The sequence below is a fragment of the Stigmatopora nigra genome, unplaced genomic scaffold, assembly GCF_051989575.1.
Source record: "Stigmatopora nigra isolate UIUO_SnigA unplaced genomic scaffold, RoL_Snig_1.1 HiC_scaffold_26, whole genome shotgun sequence".
Classification (NCBI taxonomy): domain Eukaryota; kingdom Metazoa; phylum Chordata; class Actinopteri; order Syngnathiformes; family Syngnathidae; genus Stigmatopora; species Stigmatopora nigra.
In genome coordinates, this window is record NW_027551605.1 from 520,462 (window position 1) to 535,713 (window position 15,252).

The following is a 15,252-nucleotide window of genomic DNA, read 5'->3' on the forward strand; positions in this document are numbered from 1 at the left end:
CAAACTTAACTGAAACCTGTATCTCCACATACTTTATGTAGTTTTGTGGTTTCTGCTCTGATAATGCAACAAAAACAATGATGTCATCTGATGTCTGCAACTCCCTAAGAAGTAAAATAACCCGTGAAGACGACCGGCGTCCTCTTGCATGTGATTAGACAAAGAGAAAAGTGATCTTATGTCAGCCATTCACTGTACGACTTGCCGTCTGTCTACAGTCAGCTAGACAAAACAAGTCAGAGGATCTATTTGTTTAAATAGAGCTCACCTGGCCCACACACCAATCCATCCACACACACAACCCACGCACACAGACACAGTGTTAAGGGCAAGCCCCAGGAAGGCAAAAGCTTTAGAAAAAATGAAGGGGAGCTGATGACCATGTGTAAAAAAGGGGGAGGCCATGAATAGACAGAGCGTGGGGTTCAGTACTCAAAATTCTGAATGGATTAAGGGGTCATTTGTACATTTCCAACAGAAAATAGGAAATAATAGATGGTTTGTTTACATTAGAACAACATTTTGGGGACTGAAAAAACTATGTAACTAATAAAGGTTAAAAAAAAGATGATAAATGCAAGACAGAGTGACAAAGTGACTAAGACTGAGATGTACAGCCGCCCTAAACCATATTCTCGTTTACAATGCAGTGACCTCTGTTAACCCTTGTGACCTTTGCAAAACCCTCACATCCCATTCACTGGTGTTAAATGGGGATTTGTGACAGGAGGCCGGACAAGGCAAAGCAAATTTATTGCATTCAATCATCTTCCAAACTACTTATCCACATCTTCACCATGGTCACAGGGGGTGCTGGAGCCTATCCCAGCTAACTATGGGGAGTTGACTACCACTTTTGAGATTACAAGCAAAAAAAACCCCATCCGATTTAGCCTCAAAAGTACACAACAAACAAGGAAAACAAAGGGCCAATACACCATACACCCCGCCTGAGTTCCAATTTAATTCATTAATGACGGACTACGACAAAGTTTTGCTATAATCGCGGCTGAGCTGCTGTTTTGGGGAACAACCTCAAAGAGGAAATCTGTAATTAGCCGTTCAAATCACTTCCTACACAATTTACCTTTCATTTTAATCAGTCTCGCCTCATTGGCGACCAAAACGACAACCTCATTATAATCAGCAACCCTGTTTACAGTGTTTTTATAATAGTCTGGTATTAAAACCCAAGCATACAGTACACGTAGGGTGTAAGTGACACGAATGTGGTCCGTGGCCTCTCTCCCCTGCAGTGTACTAACCGGCTATTACAGCCATTAGAGTCCAATTAACACCAATACAAAGCCACCTTCCTGCTTTATGACACAGTAAACAAAACCTACAGGCATGCTTTGGGCTCGGAAATGGAACACAGAGGCTCATTAGTTCAATTTGCTGCCTTGATTTCAGAATGGAGACTTTCTTAAGAGCCATAAAAAGCCACATATTCTATCAAGCCTTTGTGCACAAAGTGTAGCTTCTGGGTAATTGGCAGGTTTCATACGCTGCTATGAACTTGTTCGTTTACTTTGACAGAATCTTTACACGTGTACTTATTTAGCTGCAGGTCTGTTTACTTGTTTGAGCTATGAATCTTCAAATTAGTTATTTATCTATGTTAGATAGTGGAGTAAGGCTTGTTTGTACTTCACTGGCTGTTTACAAATAAAGATGAAGTTATTTGCATGGATACATTTGCATGTGTTACCTTGACACCCACCAAAGTAAACAAGGAAAATATTGAGGGTGATACCTATTAGTATTACAATTGGTTAATGGCTACATGTATATCATACTGTTAATATACCATTGACTTTACGAAGAAAATGTAAAACTTAAGGACAAAAGCAAAGAAGAAAGGCAGTAAATGTATAGTAAGTAATGTGTGACAACTAACTGAGGGTAAATATTTACATTTCAACCAAAACAACGACCCCCCTCAACCCCCAAACCCATGATTGATAACATAATGACGTCCTTATGGGCGTAGTATTTTCAATGCAAAGTTCTAAATCAATTTCTAAGTGAATTCACCAGCTTTGATAGTTTGCCAAACGTGTAAAATGTTAACCACAAACTCCCACGTGTTGCGCATTTAACAACAAACGAGATTGCAAGACAAAAATGGACTTTCTGATGTCAAAACGTATGCAAAAATACTCTTTCTTGTATGGAGCGCCACTACCAACGCGACTGTTGCGCAACTTCAAAACAAGCGCTCGCACACACGCGCGTGTTTTTACCGCATAATAAATGTGAGTAAAAGAGAGAAAACTAACCTGAGAAATCCGCGTTGCTTTTGGAGAAATCACAGACGACGCTCAAACAGGTTATCCCCAACAGGAGCGCATAAGTAACGGCTGAGAGAGTCCCATCGAGGTGGAACATCCTTGAAGCCTCAGAGGTGCATGTCAGGTCCGCCTTGGCATCAAAAAGTCCACATCGGGGGGAAAGAAAGCTCCAAGTGGTGCGTTCAATGTCCTCCCAGCACGCCACAAAAAAACTCGTGGCACCGGGATGGAGGCTCTTCTTCTTCTTCCTCCTCCTCCAGGGTGCAGCTGTGCTGTTTTTTTCCTCCCTTTTCCCTTGCCTTCTTTGAACTGTGTTGGTGGAGGTGGTGTGGCCCACCTGGAGAACCATCGCCCTCCTCTGCAAGCTTCCTGACACCTGCAGATGCAATTAGGCAGAACGGTAGCATTAACAATATCACATTTCTTACTGCATTATTAAAAGAAAGGAGGGGAAGGACAAATCCCCGATTGCATTGCTTGCCTGCAAAACACACACGATGTTGCAAACAAGCGCACCCGAGCCAAATGCAATGCAAAAGAACGTTTTTTTTAGCGCATCAACTCAAACATATCGCATATATTCATTAGAATACACCCATTTAAGGGAAAATCCACGTTTCGGCATGATAGAATATATAACTTTACCACTCAACTTACCTCCTAAAGCACATGGTTTGGAAATGACTACTAATCTAATTTATTGCGAGGCACCTGTGGGTTAGTATTGAACTCCCACATTGCACAAAATAGATGTGCAAAGAAAATAAATAATAAGTACCGGAAGCTATACTCATTCAAAAAATAAAGTACAATCAAACCATGAATTTAATGCACAATGATTGCATGATGTATGCATGCAATTCCCTGCATTTTCATAGAACTATATTGACATGCACTCATATAATCACCTATAAAATGCATGTTATTAAAAGTATATGCATGGATAAGGGTTAGTTATTCCTAATAAACTACATTGCAACATCGATTTGCATTTACTATACATAGAGCAATGAACCAAATCCATTTGAAGAACATTACTGCCGTTTTGCGGACATTAGACAACACTGCAGCAGTGTACAATCTGTTAGTATGTACCACTAAGGCTTCCGTACAAGACATGCGACAACAGAAGGTCAAAGATGGCAGCCCCCACTAAAGTACTCGAAAAATGTCTGATTTCATCAATGTTCCTAAGAAATCTACATCTGCGAAATGAACGTAAGTCACCACGTGTATCCAGCTATCTCTTATAAAGACAATAGTGACGATCGTGCAATGAAACAGTTAGATAACGTTGTTAACTCAGTCATCCGTCCTTAGGTTATTTGAGTTATGATAAAATGGGTGATCTTGTTCATATTCAGGTTGTTTATCAACATCTGTGTGTCGTCTGGCTGTTGGAAGCGATGATGGGGGTCCCCCGAAATTCACCCCTCCGCCAAAGCCTGTTATCATTGACAAAACGCAAAGTGTGGCAGCCCTCCGAAAGTATGCACAACATTCCCAAATGTTATCGTTTTGTCTCGAGTTTTGCAATGCACTACCTTAACTTGACATCTTTCTTGTCTGTTAGATTCCTGAGCCCAGAATTCATCACTCCCCGTCAAAGGACAAATCCCCTCAAGTTTTTCATGGAGAGGAGAGACATGGGCCGTAGAAGGAGTGTGATCAACATCCCAGAATTCTACGTTGGTAAGTCAGTAGATGTGCCCCACTTTGATTAATATACTCATACAGAGTTACGATTTCATAGGCAGTATACTTGCCGCGACCATGGCCGACCCCAATGCCAGTGGCAAATTAAACCGCTTTGTTGGCATATGCATCCAAAGAGGTGGCAAAGGTCTCGGGGCAACTTTTATCCTGAGGAACATCATCAACGGTCAAGGTGACTACATGGGGTGTGCATTTATCTGATGTTTTTCCTTCAAAATACTGAAAGTTGTTTGCACTTTTTTAGGTGTGGAGATGTGCTACGAGCTGTACAACCCACGTCTGCGGGAGATCCAGGTGCTGAAGCTGGAGAAGCGGCTGGATGACAACTTGATGTATTTGAGAGATGCCCTGCCTGAGTATAGCACCGTAGATCCGGAAATGAAACCCTTACCCATTTCTCCTACTGGAGAAGTGCCAATTAACACGGTGAGATAAGATTGGGATGCAAAATTACTTGTCAAAGCATCACAAAAATATCATGCAATGTGATATAAACATGAGTGCCATACACAGTGTTTCCTACAATGTAAACACACAGATCTAAAATATTGAGATTTGGGATGAAATATGTCAAATCAATATTGTATTTAAAGATGTATTATATTAGCATAGAAACACATTTGTATTGCTTAAGTCATAACTTGTTCTCTTCTGCAAGAATTACACCATTTGGCTACTAACTAAATTAATTTCTAAATGCACACTGTTAATTGCTGTTTTTTTTTTATTTGTATAAGTCACCTACTTAATTTCATTTTTTTTCTTAGTACTTGCAGTTAAGAAAATACCAAACTGGCTAAAGGGGGCAGAGAGCTAAATTTAAATGAAAAAAAAACACTAAATATCAGAATATCTATAAATCTTCTACACTGTTGCTACAATGTCTAATATTATTCAACATTTTTTTCCCTACCTGTCCTTCAGGTCAAAGTAAAGATGCGTCCAAGACCATGGTCCAAACACTGGGAGCGTCCCAAATTTGCCATCCAGGGCATCCCCTTTGAACTCTATGTATCCCCCGCTGGAAAGGAGCACGTTGAAAAGAAATACGGAATGCCTTGGTTGGAGTATGACATGTTGCGGGAGTACGACACCACTGATATAGAAAAGGAGATCCACAATGAAATGCAGCATGAGATGAAAAAGATGAAATCCTCCTGAGCTCCCATAAATTTCCCCCCAAAAATCAACAAACTGGACTATGATTTTTTTTCTTTTGGGCCAAAAGTCCATATACATGCAGATATTGTCTAATAAATGGAATTCAACAGTAAATAAAGCAGGACTTTGTCTATTATTTCTATACATATGAACCAGTTTTGGCTCTGGGTGGCACTGTTTCCTTTCCTATGGTCCTGAAACATACAGCATCTCTTGCATAACCGAGCCTCTGTATTTGCAGCAAGAACCTTGCCAATTTTCTTGCAGTTGAATCAACAGTAGTGAGCTTAGTGCTTTCATAGACGCAAAAAAGCCTAAAAGAAACCTTTGAGTACAAGTTAGCGATTAGAAGTAGTTCACTCTCTGTATAAACCTGTAAAAAGAGAGGAAAGTGCATGGTGGTATTTGAAAGCAAATGTAGCGAGGACACCCAGTAGTGTTTTACTGTTGTGGATGGAAAGTTGTGGTGTTGGGAAGGTATGTTAGCGCGTCACTCGCCTAGTATTAAACTAAAAAAAAAAAAAAAAAAACACTTAGGCTCCTTATGTTATGTCTGCTCTAGGAGAAGTGTGTATAAACAACCAATGAGTCCCTCCACTTTAATTTCTCCATATTGCAGAGGTTGAAAATGGCCTATAATGCCTGATAGAGTAGCATTTTCATAACAGACCACACCAACATTAGATCCATCATCTATTCTAACAGCTCACGTCTTCGAACCCCTTTTAGCGTCATCCCATGTAGTATACACAACAACGTATTTGACGCCAAACGACGCACCTGTCAAATGACCCCGAGTCCGCTACAAAAACATCAACACTTGCAGCAAAAAAAAAAAGCCAGCTGCTTTTGTGTATACAGTAAATCACCCACTATGTTGTCATTCCACCACCTTCCCTTTTTATTTTGCTTTCCTCCCCCCGCTCTTCCTAACTGATGTACTACGGATCCGGGATGTTTATCCTACAGTATTCTGCCAAGTCTTTCTAAGTATACCACAACTGGTGAACCAGTTTTTTGGGTGCAGTTACTGCTTCAAGGAAAGTTCCTGTGTTTGCATGTGAGTGCGTAAGACAGTGAGATATCATAATGTGTCTCTCATGCCCTCAGGTTGACTTCTATGCACCTGGAGAGGAGTTACATCCCCCTTGGCTGGGGGGGGGGAAGATCAAACAGCCATACATGCATACTTTTAACCCCAACACACGTACCTACGCTATCATATCAGCCTTGGCGGACAGACACCTCAAACAGTGGACACTGTAAACGTCTGGGACAGGCCCTGCTTGTCAGGAAACCAGATATGCACCATTCAAGCTCGACGTGGGATTGGAAGGCGGGTTTTCTTGACAAGTGTCTAAACCAGGGGTGGGCAAATTTGTCCGCCCGGGGACCACATTGACTTTAAAAAATTGAGGGATGGGCGGGGTCGGCATCAAGATAGGATACATATAAAAAAAGTGCATCCGTTAACAGTACATATGAAACATATTCAGAAAAAAAGGACTCAAGTATTAACATACTCATCACTCATCATTAAAATCCGGAATAAAGACCCTAAAGGGCCGTAGTTTGCACATGCCTGGTCTAAACATTCCCCGTTGACCATATATGTACGTCCAATCCATTTGAACTGGAAGAGCTGACACTGAATGACTGCCAAAATATAATTTACACCACACACAGAGCTATTATTTCACAATTAACATTTTTTATGAGCACATATAATGGCCCAACCTGTTTTTAATTAAAGAAAAAAGTGATCATAATTGTAAGATTAACAAATTAGCACCAATTTCCAAACTCCCCTTACACTGTATCATATAAACATCTGTTTATCCATGCACAAATGCATGTATGTAGTAGTTCTTGGCTTTTCTTTTTTTTTTTTTCGAAACACCACAGGTTATTTGAACTGACTGTACATTTGACAAGCGCAACAGGATCTTAGGCCACCCGTAGGCCTCAGGTAAATAACATCCTGTCACTTTGTGTGTAGTAGATGATTCTAGTCGTGTGCGTACGCATATGCCAGGCCACCCGTGGATCCCGGCCTGAATTACACACTTGAATTTCACCATATGCTTGGAGCCAAATGACACGGGCGTCTGCACCCCTCACCCGGCCCCCGATGGACTCCTGCTGCCATCACTCTCTCTTTTCGTTACGCACTCACACACACACAACCGGACAGAGGCAGCAGCTGTTGACGTACGTCGCCTAGCCAGCAGCTGATGCCTGCAGCGGAACAGGCGCCCATCAAGAGCCATTTTTATTAATGGCGTCCTGTGTGGTAGGGGTCTGGCGGGGGTCCGGAGGGGTGGGAGTGGGGGTCACAGGTTCACTTGCAGTTAGGGGCCAAGCAGTCCTTTTATGTGTCACGGGTCAGGATGTCAATCAAGCGGCACGTTTGCGAGGTAGATTTCCGTTGGCGGGCACACGGGGGAAGTGGCCATCAACGCCTACCGAATGAACTGAAGGGACTGAACGACTGAAACAGGAAACCGTGGTCCTCTCAAATTCCTCACACTCACGTCGTGGCACAACTGATAATTCATGTTGCCGTGACGTAGCTGGAATTTCTCACACTTGACAAAGCATCAAGAGGCAAGATTTTTGAGTGTCATCTTTATGTGCTTGTTGCAACAAAGCATGGGAATTAAAATCTGAGATTTGGAAGTTACAAAATCGGATTACAAAAAGCCGACAAGACACAATGCTCAATTAAAATATTATACATTATATTACGTACAGGTTGTCAAGCAATCATAGTGAAAACTAACTTTGTCACTGATATACAATGAAACACCAATTACGCATCATACTGTCATTTTCCCATTGAAAGGGAATGAGAGGAGCCCCTTTAATTGGCGGAACTGACTGAACACTTCCAAATAAGAGCAGCCCGCCCACTCTCAAATCTACCAGCCTGCACTTGTCAAACAAATTATCAACACTTGTCAAACCCGTGTAAGATTTATGCCATTCACGACAATAAAAGGTCAACGATTTGAAGAAGCATTAAGAAAAATGTCTTGTCACATACTGTGGACATGTACTGATATTTTGTGATGCTTGTAAAACTGCTTTTAAAAAATGTATCCATTAAAAATTCTGATTGGAAGTCGTTTCTTTTTCCTGAAATAGAGTATTTCATGTTGTGTTCAAGTAAAAATACTTGATGGAACACTGTACAAGCAACAACCTTAAAAAAAAAACACTGGTGGCATTATGAGTGTCCTAATTGGCTGCCTTACAAATCCCTAAGGCCAAAAATTTTAAAAAATCAATAAAAATCGTACCACTATGAGCTTTATTCAAGTTTACCAGCAACTTATGATCATATGACCAAAAGAACACTATGAACTGTCATTTTAAAATATCTTCCTAGCACGAAACCATGTTGTATTAGAGTCATCTATCAATTAATTGTCCCATAGTAAACAAAGCCAACATTATGCAGCTTGCAAGGAAAGGGAAATGGAACAACTTAGAGCATCCTGTTGTTTTGATGCGGTATTTCATGCCTTGGGCAACAAGTAGAATATTAAGAGAAAAAAATGAATCAGAACTGTGTGTCAGACAATTCATATGACATTATTATATCTCTCCATCCTATTCCAAAAGAATTCCCTGCACAAATGGCAGCTGTCTCAATGTGTCCTGTTTTGGTAGAATAAATAATTCCTAAGTCTGTGAAATTTCTGAAGATAACAGCACCAAGGTTGTTTAACGCATTTTTCACATTTCCAAGCAATCACGGCCTGTTCTATCCACAGCTTGTGTTTTTTATGTGGGTTTTCACGCTCAAGACGGGTCATAACACGGCACACTAGGTGCTATGATGGCTGCTTGGTTCTGTTTGGTCACGATGACCTTGTCAGGGCACTTTGAAAAGCAACCATGAGCTCGGGAAAACTCTTCCGGATGCTTTGATCTCAATATGATATATAGTTGCAGTCGCAAAATTGTTCCTCTGAGAGGCGCCCTAATCTTAGCATCCTCACTATTCCCAATAGGGGGGCACACACAGCTGGTCTTCCTCCATCCCAAGCTGTAATTGCAGCTCTGTCCTGGGAAATGGAAGAAGGAAATCCCTAAGCTTTCGCCCTGCACCAATGACAATCATAAAATAAAAAGAAAAAGAAGAAAAAAAGTCAGGAAAAGAGGAAGTAAAGCTGGCAGCTGAGATGAAAGTGAAGAGTTAAGAGTTGGGAGGAGTGCTTGGTTAAGGAGCTGGATGTGGAAATCGCAGGGTAAATGCAGAATAAGGAGGTCAATGGGAGAGTTGGTAGTAAACGTTCTACTTTATTAACCTCATTTATCTGAGCGCCTGAGAGTCAAGTGAAAGAAGTGGGCTCATACTGTGAACACAAGGCTAGAGTTTACTAATGACTGTACAAAAACACACACACACACACACGACCAAGAACATGCATTAATTTCCTGTACACCTACCTTGACCTCCATCATTCTAAACCCCAACAGTACAATTTCACCAATTAACAGTCTACCATCCATTAAATCCTACCTCCTCTTGATTTTGTCATTCCTTAAGAGTATTTCCAAAGTATTTCAAACCTCATATGCTTCGTATATCTCCAACTAAATTGAGTTGATCTAATTCCCAATCTTCACACATTCATGCTCCCTCTACGCCTGGCCGCCACTTCTCATTTCTGTGTCATATCAAACTCCAAAACCCTTTCAAGCAATACATCAGTGGCAAATTGGTGCAATCTTTTTCCTCCCTGCCAGATTGCAGAGCTTTTTTCAAAAGGTTAGCCATATGAGAGAATGAAAAGGGCAAACTCAAAGGTTTTGGGCAAACAGTTCAGTGGAATCTCATCACAGTGGGAGGCAACCCGGATCAGATAGTAAACCCGTACGAACTCTGTGCTGCAATAGCTTCGGGTCAAGAAGGCCACCAAACACCTACGTGAATCATTTCAAGTCTTTTGAAATAACATAGTTAGGCCTACTTGCTAATTTTATACAGCAACAGATATGCCTAACCACAAAAATAATAAATGTCTTCATTATGAAAGCAGTAATGAGTAAACCTTTGTATTGAATATTATGCATGCAATAGCATCATATCCACTCTTTCATAATGAAATCCCAATTGGAAAATCATTAATTAATTTGTAACAATACCTAGTGTGCTAATTCAGTCATAGTTAATTGAGTTATTCCCATATTGGTATCCTTAACAAGCTCATATTTTGCTGCAAAGTGGACTTTGTATGTATTGTACTTCACAACGAAGGGCGACTCATTATTGCAAAGATAAAGTTGGCATAACCCCTAATTCTCTGTGTATTAACTCCTCAAATTTCACATTTAAAACAATGCATTTACCTCATGCATCCGATTGTCCAGTGAAGGAAAGGCATCCACTTCTCACCCTCATCCATTATACGCCATAGCCATTAATGACCTGAATGGACACAAAGAATGCACTCTTAGGACACTTGCACAAGACGAATGAGCAAAGATGCACTCTGAACTATTGACAAATGGCGTGAAACGCACACCGGACACACACTTAGAACGCCAAGATGGATGATTACGGCAGACAGGGCCGCGCCATGGCCAAGGGACGCACCGTTTGCCTGAACTGAACTGTAGGTGACAAATGAGCGCTTACCCCCGTGTCTTTACTAAACCAATGCGACAGCTGACTGCGGGGGGGCTTGATTTTTGATTCGGAAAAGGTTAAGTGACCAGTTCTTCACTGTCTTTCTCACGCTGAACCGCCATGATGGAAAGAAACAATAAGATTTTGCAGGTTTTTCTCCTAAAGCATTTATTTTTGCAACATGTACTAAAAACTAGGGTAGTTTTTGGGTAGTTACACTTACACCTTTTTCCATCTGGAAACTTCAAGCTAATTAAAAGAAAAGGAAAATGTGTGCAGCCAGAGGTGATCCGACACCCCTTGAATCAGGTGGTTGACATCCCACATTGAGAGTGTGATCTTTTAAAAATGGTCTGACCGGGCCATTCACGAAGGGCTCTGAAATGTTTCTCGACATGTCAATACACAACCCGCATTACTATCTTTCACACAATACGTGCACAGTGTCATTAAACTTTTGACCCTGTTGTGTGCCAGCCAGTCTTTAGAAGAAAAAAACTTTTGTCTTTTATGTCACTATACAGAAACTGCCAACTTTCAGTTACTACATTGTCTTTTATTGCTGCTGCACACAGGTTTAACTTGTTTGAAAATAATGCATTTTAGGGATATAAAATGTGAATTTGAATGTGTATGTATTCAAAAAGTTGTATATGTTAAATAAGACACTTTTATAGGGCTTTGATAACTATGAAAATAAGTATTTTAAGGCCAATAGGAGAGAAAAAAAGGACTTTGTAGTCACATATTGGCGCCCGAGGTACAGTCATGTTTTAAGATTGTCCTTTGCACAATCCAGAAAACAAGCATTTGCAATGTTGATGATATTAATAAAACAACAAAAAGTCACTTTCACAACTAAGTCCTAAGGGCTTTACATTCTTCGTACATTCTACTGGCATTCCTCCAATGTTACGCCTTTCACACTACCTCAGAAGTTGGCAAATTTGTGGTTGGCTTTTAACCCTGGTTCTACTTAGTGCACACTGGGCAGGAAGGTGGGAAAAAAAACATACTTCAGTATTTTAGGCCTTTTTTTGTAAAGGGAAAAATTTGACATTGTTTAAACTTCAAAAGCAACCAAAAAAGGAGCTCTGTTTGCATTTAAGAGCATTTTACAGGAGCTGTGGGTGTTTTAATAGTTTCAATTTTTTTCCAGTGAAAGGTGTTTGAGTGCTTTTGTCTGTGCTAATTTTACTTTTTTATTTTTTGGCTCTTTTTAGTACTATCACTTAACATTTATTTCCCCTCAATAAAGCAATAATGTTATAGTACGACTTCCCACTCATACTTGTATAGCTTGTGCTATTTTTCCTTAGAAATGACAGATGGTTAAGTATAAAAACTATACAATAGTGTAGCCTAAAATTCTTAATTGCATAGTATAAAGAAATCACACACATCTATAAAAGAATCCCTGGATCGATATCAGATGTTGTTACAGCATGTGGGTGTGGATAAACCGATTTCCGTGGTTTTACTGCAGCTTAGCCAGCTGATAACAACGGAGTATCTATTACTCGATGTATTACTCAGACAACATTACCAAAAGGTCGCGACCTCTGAGCCAATGCCAGCCTTGGTAAGCCAACTGGTGGCCAATGCCGCTCAATAAGAGAGGTCCAGTTTCCCAATAAGTTTCTCTCTTTCCCTGCTGCAGTCTAACAGAAATGTCCGGATTAGAGTGGGGGGATTTTGCATTGGTGGTGGGTTGGGGGGTGATGTTGGCTGGTAACCAGCTGCAGATGTTTCTCCGAGAACACCGGCCCTCATTAACTTCAATGGACTTCCTAATGCGACAGCTACCATATTTCATTGACCGCTCACCCGGCCCCGGTGGACCTGACGGGGGTGAGGGGAGGCCCTCCTGACGCTTCCACTCCTTGTGATCAGAATGCACCGATGACAGCGAGGCGCGAGGAGACTAGGGGAGTGTGAGGAAAGATGTCGGAAAGAGGACACGTGCCTTCTCACCGAGAGGAAATCAATTTATTGAAGTTTTTTTTTTCTTTTTACGAGGTTGTGATGATAGTCGGCAGTCCACGTTAACGGCTCGCACACTTCTGGGAAGATGTGCGCTGATATTTTGGATGTTTTTTGTCTAGTCTTAAGTCAATTTGTCTTAGAGAACATTTGTGAGGTCTCAGTTGCCAAGTCACGTGGTATTCTAGTCCATATGTTACTGTACTGCATGGTGGAAATGACTAAGTAGATCCATCCATTCACTTTTTTTTACTAGCAGGACTTCATAGGGTTTGGGTTCATTGAAATCTGTAAATTGTCCATAGGCATGAATGTAGAGGTGTGAATAGCTGTTCAGCTGTATAGTATGCCAAAGGACACAATGTACCCAGTCGCATGGTCACCTCTGTGCAGTTTTCTTGGGCTTTTATCATCTATCATGCTTCAGTTAATTCTTGCAGGGTCCTTATCCCCATTTTTTAAAATAAAGATTACTTCTATTTTCCATAAATGGACTCTAATGGGGACAAGCATGGTGCTGAAATCATTGAATCAATGGAAATATGACCAATATTTGGCATCCAATCCAATGTTGCTTGACTCAAGTCCAAATATCAGTTTCCTCTTCCTCTTTGCTCTAAAAATTATTGACTTCTAAAAACCGGGTAACAAAAAAAATAAGGTCTTCCTAAAGTGTTGGAATCCAAAATTAGATTCAGTTTCAAGTAGGAATCAATGACTGAATAATTGATTGCTTAAGAGATATTCTTGTGGGATGTTAAAAAAGGACAGCAAAAAAAGCACCAATAATTGCAGAAAAAGGGCCAATAAACACCAGAAATAAGGGAGATAAAAGAAAGGAAGCATGCAGTTTAGCAAGGGAATATGTACATAATCCCCGGCCTCATTGTTCTTGTACACGTGAGGGTTCAGAGCTTGGGGAGAAGAGGGAAATGGGGTACAGATGTAGTGTATCAAACCCAGAGGTTTGAACTTCAATAGATACATTACCATGCGCTCCCCTGCTGCACGGCATCCCCTGACATCAAAACCTCTTTCTACCTTTCTCACCCTTGGCTACCGCTCAACCACCCCCCTCCTCCACCCTCCTTCCTTACCTGATCGCTGCGCTAATATCCGCAAGCCTGCCTGCCGTTTGTTCTTTCGCTGGGGCGCATTCATTTGACTGATTTTATTCTCCTGATTTTTACGAGCACAGCAGGCTTTGCCAGCAAGCAGCGGCCTCCTTTGAACTGACTTTGCTATAAAAAAAAAAAAAAAACTTGTACACATTGGCCCTAATGACATGGCGAAATAACCATGCCCTCCAAGTGAGACTATATCACCGCTCAGCCCAGCACGTTCACATAAATACAAATAATTCTGAGGGAATGGACTTGGAATGAAGTGGTAAGGGATCAGCGAAAGGGTGAGAGTATTCTACACTCCCTGGATCTTTAGGCTTTACCTTTTATGTGTCAGGATTGCCGGGGGGCAAAGGCGTGCGGGACAAGGGTATCAGTAGAAGCCTGGAAGTGGAACTGGCCGTGACCCTCCCCTCCTCTTTTTCACTACTTACTAAAGAGAAAGGGCGAGAGGTTCCCTTAGGAGTAGAGAGCTGAGATGTCGGAAAATTCCCGGTGCTTTCCCGGTCGGTGCCTGTGTAGAGGAAGGGGGCCCCTCTGGATTTGTCAGTTGTGGCTGCAGCTGTCTCCGGGAAAAAATGGACCACAGTGGACTTGACACTTGATCTCTCTTCTCCTTCTCCATCCTTTTATCTCTCTGTGCTCCGATTCGGTGTATTTCTTGCCTCATCATTCCTCTCACTGTCTCACACTTTGTGAGCCCCCTCCCCACCCCATTGCCTCAAGCTCCCATAATGATGTGCCATCTCAACTGGAAAATAACCTAACAGTTCTTACACAAGTTTTTTTGTTTTTTGTTTTTATACTCTGAAGGGATTTAGTTGATATTTCATCATGGTTAGTTATGGACAGAATTGAGTGTGTAAAAGATTTTCTATTTAGCTTTTGGCATTGATGTGATTTTTTTGCTGACATGTGACTTGTGAAAAAAAAGTGTAATATAACACATCTTTAGACCATCTTGCCTATATTGCAACACCACGATACAAGACTTATCTTGCTCGGTTGCTCATCCTGTTTTCGGTTCATCTAAAAAAACGGTTTCATCCAACAACACATGCAAAAAAAAACTAATGAAGCAAAGCTAAAAACTCCAGCTTGGACGACATAGACTTGGCATCTTGTAAAATTCAGCTGCCAACTTGGACAAATGCAAACATTTTGTCATACAGACCACACAAAAAAAGTTGTTGTGGATATTTGCACTCGAGTCAACTGACAACTACACTGTAAAATATTGCTATAGTTTCTTAAATTAGAAGCCTTTCACATTTCAATCAAGGTTTTCTTCTCATATCCTCTTCATTTTCCCACTCATGGAAAACTAATGTTC

The 15,252-nt window shown here is 41.1% G+C and overlaps 2 protein-coding genes across 3 annotated transcripts in view; one reads left to right on the forward strand and one right to left on the reverse strand.

The window, feature by feature from the left end:
* The window catches only part of eva1aa (eva-1 homolog A, regulator of programmed cell death a), an 82,441-nt gene that overhangs the window by 32,476 nt on the left and 34,713 nt on the right, over positions 1 to 15,252 (reverse strand). For both annotated transcript variants that reach the window (XM_077711567.1, XM_077711569.1), the window contains exons 8-9: positions 10,533 to 10,611; positions 2,283 to 2,670 (exon numbers count right to left, since the gene is read on the reverse strand). In XM_077711567.1, coding sequence (XP_077567693.1) covers positions 2,283 to 2,670; positions 10,533 to 10,541 — 397 coding nt within the window. In that variant the 5' untranslated portion in view covers positions 10,542 to 10,611. The remainder of the gene's footprint in view (positions 1 to 2,282; positions 2,671 to 10,532; positions 10,612 to 15,252) is intronic.
* On the forward strand, positions 3,362 to 5,283 carry mrpl19 (mitochondrial ribosomal protein L19). The gene is made up of 6 exons (XM_077711532.1): positions 3,362 to 3,512; positions 3,659 to 3,782; positions 3,868 to 3,986; positions 4,048 to 4,182; positions 4,255 to 4,436; positions 4,935 to 5,283. Exons 1-6 carry the CDS (start codon positions 3,434 to 3,436, stop codon positions 5,169 to 5,171), a joined length of 876 nt encoding a protein of 291 aa, XP_077567658.1. The 5' UTR covers positions 3,362 to 3,433; the 3' UTR covers positions 5,172 to 5,283.